The sequence below is a fragment of the Palaemon carinicauda genome, chromosome 27, assembly GCF_036898095.1.
Source record: "Palaemon carinicauda isolate YSFRI2023 chromosome 27, ASM3689809v2, whole genome shotgun sequence".
Taxonomy (NCBI): domain Eukaryota; kingdom Metazoa; phylum Arthropoda; class Malacostraca; order Decapoda; family Palaemonidae; genus Palaemon; species Palaemon carinicauda.
This window is the reverse complement of record NC_090751.1, coordinates 16,595,180-16,612,233: the sequence shown is the minus strand read 5'-3', so window position 1 is coordinate 16,612,233 and position 17,054 is coordinate 16,595,180. Positions and strand designations below refer to the sequence as shown.

The 17,054-nt window shown below is 37.0% G+C and overlaps 3 protein-coding genes across 3 annotated transcripts; all 3 read left to right on the top strand.

Annotated features, from left to right (window-relative positions):
- The first annotated feature begins 3,535 nt into the window (after positions 1 to 3,535).
- Positions 3,536 to 4,953, top strand: LOC137620561 (pro-resilin-like). The gene is made up of 2 exons (XM_068350815.1): positions 3,536 to 3,614; positions 3,791 to 4,953. Exons 1-2 carry the CDS (start codon positions 3,593 to 3,595, stop codon positions 4,603 to 4,605), a joined length of 837 nt encoding a protein of 278 aa, XP_068206916.1. The 5' UTR covers positions 3,536 to 3,592; the 3' UTR covers positions 4,606 to 4,953.
- Positions 4,954 to 9,548: 4,595 nt separating this feature from the next.
- Positions 9,549 to 10,938, top strand: LOC137620567 (pro-resilin-like). The gene is made up of 2 exons (XM_068350820.1): positions 9,549 to 9,585; positions 9,778 to 10,938. The coding sequence occupies exons 1-2, from the start codon at positions 9,564 to 9,566 to the stop codon at positions 10,584 to 10,586; spliced, it is 831 nt and encodes a 276-aa protein (XP_068206921.1). The 5' UTR covers positions 9,549 to 9,563; the 3' UTR covers positions 10,587 to 10,938.
- Positions 10,939 to 14,979: 4,041 nt separating this feature from the next.
- LOC137620560 (pro-resilin-like) lies at positions 14,980 to 16,444 on the top strand. Its single transcript, XM_068350814.1, has 2 exons — positions 14,980 to 15,059; positions 15,239 to 16,444. Exons 1-2 carry the CDS (start codon positions 15,038 to 15,040, stop codon positions 16,105 to 16,107), a joined length of 891 nt encoding a protein of 296 aa, XP_068206915.1. The 5' UTR covers positions 14,980 to 15,037; the 3' UTR covers positions 16,108 to 16,444.
- Positions 16,445 to 17,054: the final 610 nt, after the last annotated feature.

The following is a 17,054-nucleotide window of genomic DNA, read 5'->3' as shown; positions in this document are numbered from 1 at the left end:
TAAAACTGGTAGTATGCTACTTGGCAGTAACTAAATTACTAGATAATTTTGATTCTATATATCTCAAGGACTTTGGCGGACACGAAACCAGTTATGAATATCAAATGATTGAATCAATCAACGGCTGAAAAGCTATCGGTATGTATGACATGCTCTTTTTCTTAACGTTTTCTCCTTTGAAGCCTCATAAGCATACATTGCTAACTATATGCATTATACAATTGATGGTTACATTAGCATCACTCGTGAATTATATTTTTACAATATCAACTCTCCTGCACCATTACCCCTTACCAAAGTCACCCCTACTATTAAATTTAACTCATACTTACTTTTCTTATCCACATAAAAATACTTTACCTTACGATAGTCGTATTTTCCTCTCTTTAGAGAATTGTATTCTTTCCCAAAGTAACATATGAAATTTCCTGTGGAATTTCAGTATTGTACTCGTTCAACTGTACTCCACAAGGCACTAACAGAATTGGAAGGCCCTGGCCTACATGGCTGAGGACTATGAAGCGCGAAGTAGATGATGAATGGAGAAATATTGAATTGAAAGCTCAAGATAGAGACAACTGACAACTGGCGAAATATAACAGAGGCCCTTTGCGTCAATAGGCGTAAAAGGCGACGATGTACTTGGAAGTACTTTCTACAGATCTCGAATTACCAGCAAATTGACTGTGTTCTGGATGATAATTTTCTTACAAAAAAAAAAAAAATATATATATTTGAGGAATCATAAGACTCAATTCCATGCTCTCTGGTTGGGAAGGAATGATTCTCAATGCAAACACCAATAGGAATGACAAATCGTTTTCCCTAACCATCCAGGATCCAAAAGGAAACAGTACATGAAAGGGCAAGAGGAGCAAAGAATGGGATTTAACCTCCTAATGAAGCGATAGGAATCGCATGAGACATGAAAATTGAAATAATATAGAAATGGAATTTCATAAACTGTAACAATTATTTGCTTGGCTCTTGTACCTCTTGTATCTTTAACTAAATACTGAGAGAGAGAGAGAGAGAGAGAGAGAGAGAGAGAGAGAGAGAGAGAGAGAGAGAGAGAGAGAGAGAGAGAGAGAGAGAGAGAGAGAGAGAGTGAACAATTTCTCTTCGAACTAAATTTCTTATAACAATGAGCAACTACATCAATAATATTAACATACACAGGCATTTAAATTGCATCACTTAACAAGTAGCCTGAAGGTAAAATAGACCTAACCTACATACTTCGAATGGTCGCCCTAAAATCTCCCGGATCGGTCACAACAATTATCAACTCTCAATGACCTGAAAGACTGGCTTGCCTAACAACCGTCTTTGATTTTCTTCCATCACTGCAATCTCTTCATTACTACTCCTACCATATCTAATTCCAGACCAGATTATCACCGAATACTAACCTTTCATAAAAATTTCAGGGGCTCTCGGCATAATAATTGATGCATGATTTAATGAAAATAAAGAGATGACTGGACATGTGTCGTATATAAATTAGTATACAGGCATATATCATAATCAGTCCGTTCTTATATAAGTAAAGTATGTGATAGGTTACGTAGTAATAAAATGATATTGAATTTGAGATGCTCTAAGCAACTGCTTGATCGAAAGTCATAACACTTTCTCCTCGAAAGTATGTGCCGTGGATGAGTACAGAGCTCTTCTTGGGGTGGGTGCAAAGGAACCAAGAAGTAATGAAACGGGAGAAATTTGACTTGGAGACTTTAATAAAAATCGAAAATACAAAAAGAGTAAATTTGCTTATTTCAAGATATGATAATGATATTTTTCAAACCAAAGCAAAGGCAAGCGTTTGAAATTTCATAAAAAAAAAATATGCAGTTTTAGTCCAGCTAGTACATATTTTTTACCCGTTTATGAGAGAATGTGGATCTACCATGCATCATATGGCCCAGAAAATGACGTCGGCATACATCCATGCAGCATAACCATTCCAGTGTCCAAATCAATAATATAAAATTATTTGACTATCAACTTAAATAGGTAAGAGTGTGAAATTAGGTTCCGATAAACACTTTAATGAATGCTCGAAAAGAAGAAACGAAATACTTACTGGTAAAATTCAAAGTATTTTTCATTTCAGCCACATGATTAAATGAATAAAAGTCTCCCACTTGGGGAAAAAAAATTCCCAACAAGGCAAGTTCAAATCCCAAATAAATCTGGGGAAGTTGTTCGCAAGAGTACGGCATGATGCACTAGAAAAGGGTACCCAGCTTCATATGATCAGACATGACGTGATAAAAATGTAATAATTCCAAGTAATTCTCATATCTATATCAAGTAATTTAACAATGATACAAATGAATGAATTTCATAAGCTTCGAAAATCGTAGCAAAGCTTGAAAAGGTGTTAGACAGGCATAATAGTCCTTTGTCTTGAAAAGGAATAAATGCCACTAAGACTATTCTAGCCGGTAAAACAACTATACATAGATATATCTTCAAAATTAACAAAGCACTGTCATACTAAACACAATTTCAACTGTTTCGGCAAAAACCAATCACAGAAAGCCTATACCATACACAGAATTTCACTATAAAGTTCGGAAACACAAATACATTAATTTATATACCCAAAGACTACTAGATTTAATTTCCCCTAGTTTTACACCAAGGCAGCATAAAATTATATTAATCATTACATTTTATTGAAACCGTAAATATGCGAATGCGTACATAATCATTACCTATGAGTGGAAGGATACGCCCAGACTCCAAAGAGTTTGTATTAGAATAAAGACCTGTATGCCTCGACATTTGGATTTCATTGCATATCGCGTATGCTTTGAAGTTATCAAGAACCCAATAAAGACCATTCGGGTAGCGATATAGAAAAAATTCTTGATTCAGTTTTGAGATACACATTCCGTCTCTTTCTTTCTTAATTGAAATAAAAAATGACTTATTGAAAGTTTTAAGATTTTCAGTATTGTTTTCGAGTATTGTTCTGTTTGGTATTTAGCTGCAGATTTAAATGTCTATTTGTTAGATAAAAACTTAAGGTCTATCAATTGTCATATTCATGATCCTGATATTAATCTCAGGTACCGTTGTTCCATTAAATTAAGATTTTTTCATAATTCTGACCATCCTTTGCATTCGGATCTTCCAAGACTGTACCATATGCACGTAATACTAGGTGTGAAGCTCGTTCTAACAGACTTGCTTTTTCCATCATAAGGCTCCACACAAAAATATTTTAGTTTTATTCCAGCTGTGGCCAGATTGTGGAATGATCATTCTATCTAATCAAGAAGTTGACTCAATGGAACTTCATTACTTCAAACTTACAAGGATTTTTTTTTTATGTTTAACGAGCTGACAAAAGTCTAAGTTCATAATTTGCATATAAAACATCTATCTTAACAAGGTCACGGAAAGGAGTCGAGCGCCCATTGGGAAGAAACACAGTGGAGGCGGGACATTTCCAGGGAGATGATTGGGGGAGGAGTCTAACACAACACTTCGCCAGATATATAAGGCCAAGATGTAGACAATTTCAGTACATTCGACTTCGTCTCGCTCTGTGTTCTTTTCACATTTCTCTTACGACAAAATGAAGCTCTTTATACTCTGCGGTAAGTTGAACTTCTGAAAGATTTACTATGAAATTTATTTCAACCATCTCATAATTTTATTCATTACCAAAATGTAATTTTCTAAAATTTCAGTTAGAAAACTATTAATTATTCTCCATACCATGAATCTTGGCTCTATAAATGATTCTTTCATTATTATATATATTCATATACAGCTCTGCTGGGTATGGCCATCGGTGACAGTCCACCATCAAGCAGTTATGGTGCACCCAATGGAAATGGCTTTGGAGGAGCCAACGGTAACGGCTTTGCAGGAGCCAACGGTAACGGCTTTGGAGGAGCCAACGGTGCTCCCAGCAATGGATACAGCGCCCCAAATGGCAACGGCCTAGGAGGTAATGGAAACGGTTTTGGAGCCTCAAATGGTGCTCCCAGCAATGGATACAGCGCCCCTAACGGAAATGGACGCAGAGGCAATGGAAACGGTTTTGCTGCTGCCCCAAGCAACAGATATGGTGCCCCTACCAACGGCTATGGTGTAGATCCTGCAATTGAAGCCCTGGCTGAGAACATCCCTGGAGGTGGTGTCCCTGGAGAGGACTACCCTATCTTGGCCTCTGTCCCTGACACCGGATTCGACTGCAACGCCCAGAATGTCCCAGGATATTACGCCGACACTGCCCCTGAAGCTGGCTGCCAGGTCTTCCACATCTGCCAGGACAGACCCAATGGACGCCGCCAGCAGGACTCCTTCCTCTGCCCCAACGGAACCATCTTCAACCAACAGTACCTCGTCTGTGATTGGTGGTTCAACTTCGACTGCGCTGACGCTGAATCCTTCTACTCTGTCAACGAACTCATCGGAGTTGATCCTAATGCCGGATACGGTTATGGACCTAATGGAAATGGGAATGGAAATGGCAATGGCAGGCGAAACGGAAACGGAAATGGCAACGGTGCTCCCACTGCTCCTGCTAACGGATATGGCGCACCAGCTGCTCCTTCTGACTCCTATGGAGCACCTTTTTAAACACCTTTTTATCTCTATCCAAGCAAGCTCTGATTTTCAATATAAAAATTTCCTCTCCTTGACAAATTGCTAAATATTTGCTTCAACCAACATTTTATTTCATCCATTCTTTTTCACTCAAAACTTTAAAATGAAATATTACTTTTAGAAAACTATAATCTACACGACCAAAGATATTAGCCTCTATCTTGAAACTCAGAGCTGGCGCCCGACTTCCCACTCTATTTCATCCTATATCAACAAATCTCCTTAACATATTTTTCAGAGACGCAGATGTAACGCCCTCAAGAGACACATCTTGAGTGTGTCTTACGATGTATATTTTTGTAATAAAGATGCAACGAATTTTACAGATTTTTTCTGCTTAAACCTCAAAAAACAAAAATATCAAGGGGATCCTTCCAGAGAATATTGGATTATATTATCTATCTCAAGTAATACTGGCATAACTATGAAAATAATTTCTTACATCAAATTCCAAGGTTTAACTCAAAATTTGTTGAAATGTAAGAGTTTTATTAAGAGCAAACGAAATGTTAATGGTTATTTCTCGGAAAACGCTTGTTCCAAAATAAAAAATCCTTAGAGACTTGTAAATATCATAAAAACATTTGTAGAGAAGATAAAAAAATTTTTTATAGGAGAAACTTAACTCTCAGTATCAAACCAATTATCAATATTATTATTATTACTAGTTAAGCTACAACCCTAGTTGGAAAAACAAGATGCTAAAGGCCCAAGGGCTCCAACAAGGAAAAATAGTCCAGTGAGGAAAAAATAAATAAACCATATAAAAAGTAATGAAAATGAAAATAAAATACTTTATAAACATTAACAACATTACAACATATTTAATTTATAAACTATAAAAGGACTTATGCAAGCCTGTTCAACATAAAAACATTTGCTGCGAGTTTGAACTTTTGAAGTTCTCCTGATTCAACTATCCGATTAAGATCATTCCACAACTTTTTCACAGCTTGAATAAAACTTCTAGAGTACTGGGTAACATTGAGCCTCATGATGGAGAAGGCCTAGCTATTAGAATTAACTGCATACCTAGTATTACGAACAGGAGGGAACTGTCCAGGAAGATCTAAATGTAAAGGATGGTCAGAATTATAAAAAAATCTTATGAAACATGCATAATGAACTAATTGAACGACAGTGCCAAAGGTTAATATCTAGATCAGGAATAAGAAATTTAATAAACCGTAAGTTCCTGTCCAATAAATTAAGATGAGAATCAGCAGCTGAAGACCAGACAGGAGATCAATACTCGAAACAAGGTAAAATGATAGAATTAAAACACTTCTTCGGAATAGATTGATCACTGAAAATCTTGAAATACTTTCTCAATAAGCCAATTTTTTTGCAATTGAAGAAGACGCAGACCTAATGTGTTTCTCAAAAGTAAATTTACTATCGAGAATCACACCTAAAATTTTAAAAAGAGTCATACAAAGATAAAGAAACATTATCAACGCTGAGATCCGGATGTTGAGGAGCCACGGTCCTTGACCTACTTACAATCATACTTTGAGTTTTGTTAGGATTCAACTTCATACCCTATAATTTGCACCATGTACTAATTTTAGCTAGATCTCTATTAAGCAATTCAGCAACCCGAGATTTACATTCTGGAGATGGAATTGATGCAAAGAGAGTAGAGTAATCTATATATGCAACAAGCTTGTTTTCTAGACCAAACCACATGTCATGTGTCTATATAGTATGAAAAGTAATGGACCAAGAACACTACCTTGAGGAACACCAGATATCCCATTCCTATACTCACTATGGTGCCCATCAACAACAACTCTTTGCGATCTATTACTTAAAAATTCAACAATGATGCAAAGAAAGCTTTCGCCACTTCAACAGTATACAAATATATATATATATATATATATATATATATATATATATATATATATATATATATATATATATATACAGAGAGAGAGAGAGAGAGAGAGAGAGAGAGAGAGAGAGAGAGAGAGAGAGAGAGAGAGAGAGAGAGAGAGAGAGAGAGAGACTACAAAGTACTGTCAAAAGCAATATTGCAATAACATAAATTACTCGGTAACAAAGAAAAAATAAAATGGAGATAAAAATTATTCAAACTTGGTGTTTAGAACAGGTAGTATGCTGCTTGGCATTAACTGAATTACTAGATAATTTTAATTTATATATTTCGAGGACTTCGGCGGACACGAAACCAGTTTTGAATATCAAATGAATGAATCAATCAACGGCTGAAAAGCTATCTGTATGCATGACACGCTCTTTTTTCTTAACGTTTTCTACTTTGAAAGCTCATGAGCATACATTGATAACTATATACAATATTCCATTTATGGTTACATTAGCATCACTTGTGAATGATATTTTTGCAATATCAACTCTCCTGCGCCATCACTCCTTACCCAATGTCACCCATTCTAATAAATCTAACACATATTTAGTTTTCTCATCCACATGAAAAGACTGTACCTTACGATAGTCGTATTTTCCCCTCATTGGAGAGTTGTATTCTTCCCCAAAGTATCATATGAAAGTTGTGAAATTTCTGTACTGTACTTGGAGTAACTTTCTACAGATCTCCAATTGCCGGTAAATTGACTATATTCTGAATGATAATTTTCTTACAAAAAAAAAAAAATATTTGAGGAATCGTAAGACTTAATTCCAAGAGTTACTAGCAAGAATTTTCCTCTGGTTGGAAACGAAGGATTCTCAATGCAAAGCCCATTAGGAATGACAAATAATTTTCCTTATCTATCCCAGATCCAAAAGTAAACAACACATGAAAGAGGAAGAGGAATGGGATTTAACCCCCAAATGAAGGGATACGACTCACATGAGACACGCGAAAAGTAAAAGAATAGGGGAAATAGAATTGTATGATCTGAAACAATTATTTGCTTAGCTCTTGTATCTTTAACTAAATACTGTGTGTGTGTGTGTGTGTGTGTGTGTGTGTGTGTGTGTGTGTGTGGAGGATAATTGCTCTTCCACTTCAATTTTTCATGACAATGAGTAACTACATCAATAATATTAACATGCACAGTCATTTAAATTGCATCACTTAACAAGTAGCTTGAAGGTAAAATAGACCTGACCTACATACTTCGCATGGCAATCGCCCTAAAATCTCCCGGATCGGTCAAAACAAATATCAACTCTAAATGACCCGAAAGACTGGCTTGCCTAACAACCGTCTTTGATTTTCTTCCATCACTGCAGTTTCTTCATTACTACTCCTATTATATTTAATTCCAGACCAGAACATCATAAAAATTTCAGGGACTCTCGGCATACAGACGGCCAATTGATGCGTCATTTAATGAAAATAAAAGAGGTGACTAGACATGCGTCGAACATAAATTAGTACAGGCATATATCTTAATCAATCTGGTCTTATATCATAAAAGTATATGAGCAGTTATTATTATTATTATCATTACTTGCTAAGCTAAAATCCTAGTTGGAAAAACAAGGATGCTATAACCTCAAGGGGCTCCAAAAGGGAAAATACCCCAGTGAGGAAAGGAAAAAAGGAAAAATAAAATATTTTAAGAAGAGTATCAACATTAAAATAAATATCTCCTATATAAACTTTAACAAGACAAGAGGAAGAGAAACCAGACAGAACTGTGTGCCCGAGTGTACCCTCACGCAAGAGAACTCTAACCCAAGATAGTGGAAGACCATGGTACTGAGGCTATGGCACTACCCAAGACTAGAGAACAATGGTTTAATTTTGGAGTGCCCATTAAATTAGTTATTTATGCATGTACAAAAGATTTTCAGTAATTCTGACCATCGTTTGCATTCGGATCTTCCCACAATAAACCATATGCACGTAATATTAGATGCGCAACTAGTTCCAACAGACTTGCTTTCTTCATCACAAGGCTTAATACATTATTTTAGATGTGTTATTCCAGCTGTGGCCAGATTGTAGAATGATAATTCGGTGCTATTATAGTATACTATCTACCGTCGAATTTCTATTATAGTATGCTATCTACTGTCGAATTTCTATTATAGTATGCTATCTACCGTCGAATTTCTACTATAGTATGGTATCTACCACAAAGTATGTTATCTACCGTCAATATTAATCCTCCCGTTTGATGAGAATTATCAAACAGATTACTTACCACCAGTATGTATCCTCATTGGACTTTAATGATAGTTTAATAATATTTATTGGCTGGACAACATGGGTGTATAATTATAAACAGTTTGTAGGGAAGCTTTTGTTACAAATTATTCAAAGCTCATCATACAACAATGTTACAAGTTATTCAAATGAAAAATTAAATATTACAAAACTGAAAGAAAATAATCTATGAAAAAAATTCAATCAAAAATTTATTCTACTACTGCTTGTAAACATATCTTGCATCATTCAAGAAAGCAGGAAATACATCGTCGCCTTTTCTCAGAACTTTCCAATTAAAACCACCATACTATACACACTTCCAGACACATTAAACCAATCAGTGACAGTATTAGGTGATTTCCCAGTTAATTGTAAAGTAGTGTTAATTGGGGTCTCATAAACAAAATAATAAACCAATTCCAAAATTTCAGAAAGGGGTGGTAGATAGCAAAATCGGCGATAGATAGCATACTATCATAGCACCGATAATTCTATCTAATTGGGAGTTTGACTCGGTGGAACTTTATCAGTTGAAAATGGCAACGAATGTTTCTATGTTTAACAGGCTGACAAGTATAGTTAATGGTTTGCATATAAAATATCTATCAACGAGGTCACGGAGGTCCAGATACGCGGTGGAGGCGTGCCATCTCCAAGGATATGATGATTGGGGGAGGAGTCAAACACAACACTTCCCGGGATATATAAGGCCAAGAAGCCGACACTTTCAGTACATTCGACATCGTCTCGCTGTGTGTTCTTTTCACATTTCTCTTACGACAAAATGAAGCTCTTTATACTCTGCGGTAAGTTGAACTTCTGAAAGATTTTCTTTGAAATTTATCTTGACCATATCATAATTTTATATTTTGCCAAAATGTAATTTTTTATTATTTCAGTTAAAAACTATTAATTGTTCTCCATACAATGAATCTTGGCTCAACAAATGATTCTTTCATTATTAAAAATACTATTCTACAATTCATATTTATATACAGCCCTGCTGGGTATGGCCATCGGTGACAGTCCACCATCAAGCAGTTATGGTGCACCCAATGGAAACGGCTTTGGAGGAGCCAACGGTAACGGCTTTGCTGGAGCCAACGGTGCCCCAAATGGCAATGGTTTAGGAGGTAACGGAAACGGTTTAGGAGGAGCCAACGGTGCTCCAAGCAATGGATACAGCGCCCCAAATGGCAATGGTCTAGGAGGTAATGGAAACGGTTTTGGATCCTCAAATGGTGCTCCTAGCAATGGAAACGGTTTTGCTGCTGCCCCAAGCAACAGATATGGTGCCCCTACCAACGGCTATGGTGTAGATCCTGCAATTGAAGCCCTGGCTGAGAACATCCCTGGAGGTGGTGTCCCTGGAGAGGACTACCCTATCTTGGCCTCTGTCCCTGACACCGGATTCGACTGCAACGCCCAGAATGTCCCTGGATATTACGCCGACACCGCCCCTGAAGCTGGCTGCCAGGTCTTCCACATCTGCCAGGACAGACCCAGTGGACGTCGCCAGCAGGACTCATTCCTCTGCCCCAACGGAACCATCTTCAACCAACAATACCTCGTCTGTGATTGGTGGTTCAATTTCGACTGCGCTGATGCTGAATCCTTCTACTCTGTCAACGACCTCATCGGAGTTGATCCTAATGCTGGATACGGTTATGGACCTAATGGAAATGGGAATGGAAATGGCAATGGTAGGCGAAACGGAAACGGAAATGGCAATGGTGCTCCCACTGCTCCTGCTAACGGATATGGCGCACCAGCTGCTCCTTCTGACTCCTATGGAGCACCTTTTTAAACACCTTTTCATCTCTATCCAAGCAAGCTCTGATTTCCAATATAGAGATTTCCTCTCCTTGACGAATTGCTAAATATTTGCTTCAACCAACATTTTATTTCATCCATTCTTTTTCACTCAAAACTTTAAAGTCAAAATTATCTTTACAAAACTACAATTTAAATGACCAAAGATATTCACCTCTATCTTAGAACTCAAGAGCTGGCACCCGACTTCCCACTCTATTTCATCCTATATCAACAAATCTCCTCCTTAACATATTTTTCAGAGATGAAGATGTAACGCCCTCAAGAGACACATCTTGAGTGTGGCTTACGATGTATATTTTTGTAATAAAGATGCAGCAACGAATTTTACAGATTTTTCCTGCTCAAACCTCAAAAACCAAAAATGTCAAGGGGATCATTCCTAGGATTATTGAAATATTTACCTCAAGTAATAATGATACAACTATGAAAATCATTTCTTATATCAAATTCCAAGGTTTAACTCAAAATTTGTTGAAATGTAAAGAAAAAAAAAATTCTCAGAGATTTCTCAATGTATCACGATAACATATGTAGACAAGATATAAAGTTATGTGATAATTTCACATAATTGGTAGAAGGAAAAACTTGACTATCAGTCTCAAACCATTCGGCAAGCTTTCGCCACTTCAACAGTATACAAAAACATCGAGAGAGAGAGAGAGAGAGAGAGAGAGAGAGAGAGAGAGAGAGAGAGAGAGAGAGAGAGAGAGAGAGAGAGAGAGAGAGAGAGAGAGAAACTACAAAGTACTGTCAAAAGCTATATTGCAGTAACATAAATTACTCGGTAACAAGGAAAAAAAACGCAATGGAGATGAAAGTTATTCAAGCTTAGTGTTTAGAACTGGTAGTATGCTGCTTGGCAGTGACTGAATTACTAGATAATTTTGGTTCTATATATTTCGAGGACTTTGGCGGACACGAAACCAGTTTTGAATATCAAATGAATGAATCAATCAATCAACGGCTGAAAAGCTATCGGTATGCATGACAAGCTCTCTTTTCTTAACGTTTTCCCATATCTAAGTTCATAAGATGCATTGATAACTATATACAGTATATCATTTTTGTTTACAATAACATCACTCGTGAGTTATATTTTTAGTAATATCAATTCTCCTGCGCCATCGCCCCTTACTCAAATCACCCGTACTATTAAATTTAATTCATATTTAGTTTTCTTCTCTACATAAAAATACTTTACTTTACGATAGTCGTATTTTCCTCTCTTGCGAGAGTTGTATTCTTCCTAAACGTATCATATGAGAGTTCTTGTCAAATTTCTGTACTGTACTCGTTCAACTGTGCTCGACAAGGCACAAGAAAAGTTGGAAGACCTAGGCTTATTTAGTTGACGACTATGAAGCGCAAAGTAGATGATGATGAATGGAGAAGTGTTGATTTAAAAGTTCAAGATAGATACGACTGACGACATCTAACCGAGGCCCTTTGCGTCGATAGGCGTAGGAGGCGATGATGTACTAGGAGTAACTTTCTACAGAATTCGAATTACCAAATGCAAATACCAATAGGAATGACAAATCGTTTTTTCTAACTATCCCGGATCCAAAAGGAAACAGTACATGAATGAGGGAGAAGAACAAAGAATGGGATTTAACCCCACAAATGAAGTGATGGGAATCACACGAGACACGTAAAAATTTAAATAATATAAAAAGAGAATTGCATAAACTGTAACAGTTATTTGCTTGGTTCTTGTATCTTTAACAAAATACTGAGAGAGAGAGAGAGAGAGAGAGAGAGAGAGAGAGAGAGAGAGAGAGAGAGAGAGAGAGAGAGAGCGAGAAGAGAGGAGAGAGAGAGAGAGAGAGAGAGAGAGAGAGAGAGAGAGAGAGAGAGAGAGAGAATATATGCTCTTCTAATTCAATTTTTTATGACAATGAGCAACATCCATAATATTAACCATATACAGTCATTTAAATCACATCACTTAACAAGTAGCCTAAAGGTAAAATAAAACACAAGACTTACATACTTCGAATGGTAATCGCCTTAAAATCTCCAGGATTGGTCACAACAAATATCAACTCTCAATGACCTGAAAGACTAGCTTGTCTAACAACCGTCTTTGATTTTCTTCCATCACTGCAGTCTCTTCATTACTGCTCCTACCATATTTAATTCCAGACCAGATTATCAACGAAGATTATCCTATCATAAAAATGTCAGGGACTCTCGGGATATTAATTGATGCGTGATTTAATGAAAAGAAAGAGGTGACTAGACATGTCATGTCGGTCATAAATTAGTATACAGGCATAGATCTTAATCGATCCGGTCTTATTTCATTGAAGTATATGAGCAGTTACTCAAGTCGTAATGAAATGATATTGAATTTGAAATGTTCTAAGCAACTGCTTGATCGTAAGGCCTGAATCACACTTGCTTCTAGAAAGCAAGTGTCGTGAGTGAGTGCATAGCCATTCTTGAGGTGGGTGCAAAGGAACCAGAAAGTAATGAAACGGGGAATATTTGACGTGGATCTTTCAATAAAAATAGAAAATACAACAGTAAACTTACTTCTTTCAATATATGATGATATATTTTGAACAAGAGCAAAGGCAAAAAGTTTGAAATTTCATAAAAAAAAAAAAACGCAGTTTTATTCAAGCTAATGCATATTTTTGACCCGTTTAAGAGAGAACATGGATCTACCATGCATCATAGGGCCCAGAACATGACTTCGACATATATCCATTTAGCATAACCATTCCAGTGTCCAAATCAATAACTATATAAAATTATCAGAATATCAACTTAAGAAGGTAAGTGTGTGAAATCAGGTTCCGATAAACACTTTAATGGATGCCAGAGAAGGAGAAACGAAATACTTACTGCTAATGCTTCAATTAATTTTTTTGTTCTATTTCAGCCAGATGAATATATAAACAACAGCCTCCCGACTCGGGGAAAAATTCCCAACAAGCCAAGTTCAAACCCCAAATAATTCTGGGGATGTTGTTCGCCAGAGTACGGCATGAAGCACTAGAAAAGGGTACCCAGCTTTATATGATTCGATATGACGTGATGAAGATATGATAATTCCAACTAATGCTCATATGTATATCAAGGAATTTAACAATGACACAAATGAATGAATTTCATAACCTTGGAGAATCGTAGGGAAGTTGGAAAAGGTGTTAGACAGATAGTAAATTAATTTGTCTTGAAAAGAATAAACGCCACTAAGTTTATTCTAGCCAATAAAACTACTATCCATAACACATAACTTTTTCATCGTTAACAATGCACTGGCACACTAAACACAGAAATTCAACTGTTTCAGCAATAACCAAGCACAGATATACCAAAAATAAAGTCTCACTATAAAGTTCGGAAACATAACATACCGTACACAAATACATGAATATATATACCCAAAACGTTACTAGATTTCAGTTCCCTAGTTTTACACCAAGACAACATAAAAAACACTAAATTAATTATTACTTCAGATTTTATTGAAACTTGTAAATATGCAAACGCGTACATAAATCATTGGCCTATGAGTGGAAGGATAAGTCCAGACTTCAAGGAGCTTGTATTAAAATAAAGGCCAACATGACTCGACATTTCGATTTCCTTGCAGAATGCGTATGCTTTGAAATTATCAAGCACAAAATAATGACCTTTCTGGTAGCGATTCAAGAGAAAAAATCTTGATTCAGTTTTGAGAAACACGTTCGGTCTGCTTCTTCTTCAATTACACACACAAAAAAAATGGCTTATTGGTAGTCTTTCAAAATATTAGGTGATCATTATATTCTGAAGAAATCTTTTAATTCTTTCATTCTACCTTGTTTTCCAGTATTATTCCTATGTCGGGTCTTTAGCTGCAGTCTTACATCAATTTTCTTATTCATGATCCTGAAATTAATCTCTGGCACCGCCGTTCCATTAAATTAGTTCTTTATACATGTAAGATTTTTCATAATTCTGACCATCCTTTGCATTCGGATCTTCCCAGACTGTACCGTATGCACGTAATACTAGATGTGCAACTCGTTCTAGCAGACTTTCTTTCTCCATCACAAGGCTTCATACAACACTATTTTAGAAGTTTTATTCCAGCTGTCATCAGATTGTGGATTGATCATTCTATCTAATCTAAAGGTTGACTCGGTGGAACTTCATTAGTTCAAACTTACAAGTAATGCTTTTATGTTTAACGGGTTGACAAAAGTCTACGTTAATGGTTTGCTTATTTTAACGAGGTCACGGAAGGGAGTCAAGTGCCCGTCGGCAAGAGATACGGTGGAGGCGGGACATCTCCAAGGAGATGATGATTGGGGGGAGGAGTCTAATACAACATTTCGCGGGATATATAAGGCCAAGAAGCCGACACTTTCAGTACATTCGACTTCGTCTCGCTCTGTGTTCTTTTCACATTTCTCTTACGACAAAATGAAGCTCTTTATACTCTGCGGTAAGTTGAACTTTATCATAACCATATCATTATTTTATTCTTTGCCAAAATGTAATTTTGTAATTTTCTAAAATTTGAGTTAGAAAACTATTAACTATTCTCCATACCACGAATCTTGGCTCTACAAATGATTCTTTCATTATTTAAAATACTATTACTCAATTCCTATCTATATACAGCCCTGATGGGTATGGCCATCGGAGACAGTCCACCATCAAGCAGTTATGGTGCACCCAATGGAAACGGCTTTGGAGGAGCCAACAGTAACGGCTTTGGAGGAGCCAACGGTGCTCCCAGCAACGGCTACAGTGCCCCAAATGGCAATGGCTTAGGAGGTAACGGAAACGGTTTTGGAGGAGCCAACGGTGCTCCCACCAATGGATACAGCGCCCCAAATGGCAACGGCCTAGGAGGTAATGGAAACGGTTTTGGAGCCTCAAATGGTGCTCCCAGCAATGGATACAGCGCCCCTAACGGAAATGGACGCGGAGGCAATGGAAACGGTTTTGCTGCTGCCCCAAGCAACAGATATGGTGCCCCTACCAACGGCTATGGTGTAGATCCTGCAATTGAAGCCCTGGCTGAGAACATCCCTGGAGGTGGTGTCCCTGGAGAGGACTACCCTATCTTGGCCTCTGTCCCTGACACCGGATTCGACTGTAACGCCCAGAATGTCCCTGGATATTACGCCGACACTGACGCTGAAGCTGGATGCCAGGTCTTCCACATCTGCCAGGACAGACCCAATGGACGCCGCCAGCAGGACTCCTTCCTCTGCCCCAACGGAACCATCTTCAACCAACAGTACCTCGTCTGTGATTGGTGGTTCAACTTCGACTGCGCTGATGCTGAATCCTTCTACTCTGTCAACGAACTCATCGGAGTTGATCCTAATGCCGGATACGGTTATGGGCCTAATGGAAATGGCAATGGCAATGGCAGGCGAAACGGAAACGGAAACGGAAATGGCAACGGTGCTCCCGCTGCTCCTGCTAACGGATATGGCGCACCAGCTGCTCCTTCTGACTCCTATGGAGCACCTTTTTAAACACCTTTTCATCTCTATCCAAGCAAGCTCTGATTTCCAATATAGCAATTTCCTCTCCTTGACGAATTGCTAAATATTTGCTTCAACCAACATTTTATTTCATCCATTATCTTTCACTCAAAACTTTAAAGTCAAAATCATCTTTACAAAACTACAATTTAAATGACAAAAGATATTCTCCTCTATCTTGGAACTCAGAGCTGGCACCCGACTTCCCACTCTATTTCATCCTATATCAACAAATCTCCTCCTAAGATATTTTTCAGAGACGCAGATATAACGCCCTCAAGAGACGCATCTTGAGTGCGGCTTACGATGTATATTTTTGTAATAAAGATGCAGCAACGAATTTTACAGATTTTTCCTGCTTAAACCTAAAAAAAAAAAAAAATTACAATGTCAAGGGTATCCTTTCCCTAAATATTAAAATATTTACCTTATAGACCACTGGTATAACTATGGTAATAATTTCTTAAACCAAATTTTAAAGGCTTGATTCATCATTTATTGAAATGAAAACCTTTTATCAAGAAAAAAAAAATTTTACTTCTCATAAAATATTCGTTCCAAAATCCAAAATTCTCAGGTTTCTAAATAAATCGTGATAACATTTGGACGCAAGAAGCACACGATAACATCAGAATTTCAGGATTTCACATAGTTGGTAGAACAAGCAACTCTACTGTTTCAAAACAAGCATTAGGCTTTCTATTAGCTATTTCAACAGTATAACATCTAAAGAAAGAAAGGGAAAAATATCATTTATTCTCAAACACTGAATTGCAGAAACAAGAAAATATTGTAAGAAAACAACGCAACTAAAATTGAATTTATTCATGTTTAGTACGTTGATTGGCAGTAACTGAATAACTCAATCATTTTGGTTACATATATATCTCCCCCTATTTTATTTTCGCTTATTACATAGGTTTCATGAAAAGTAGTGG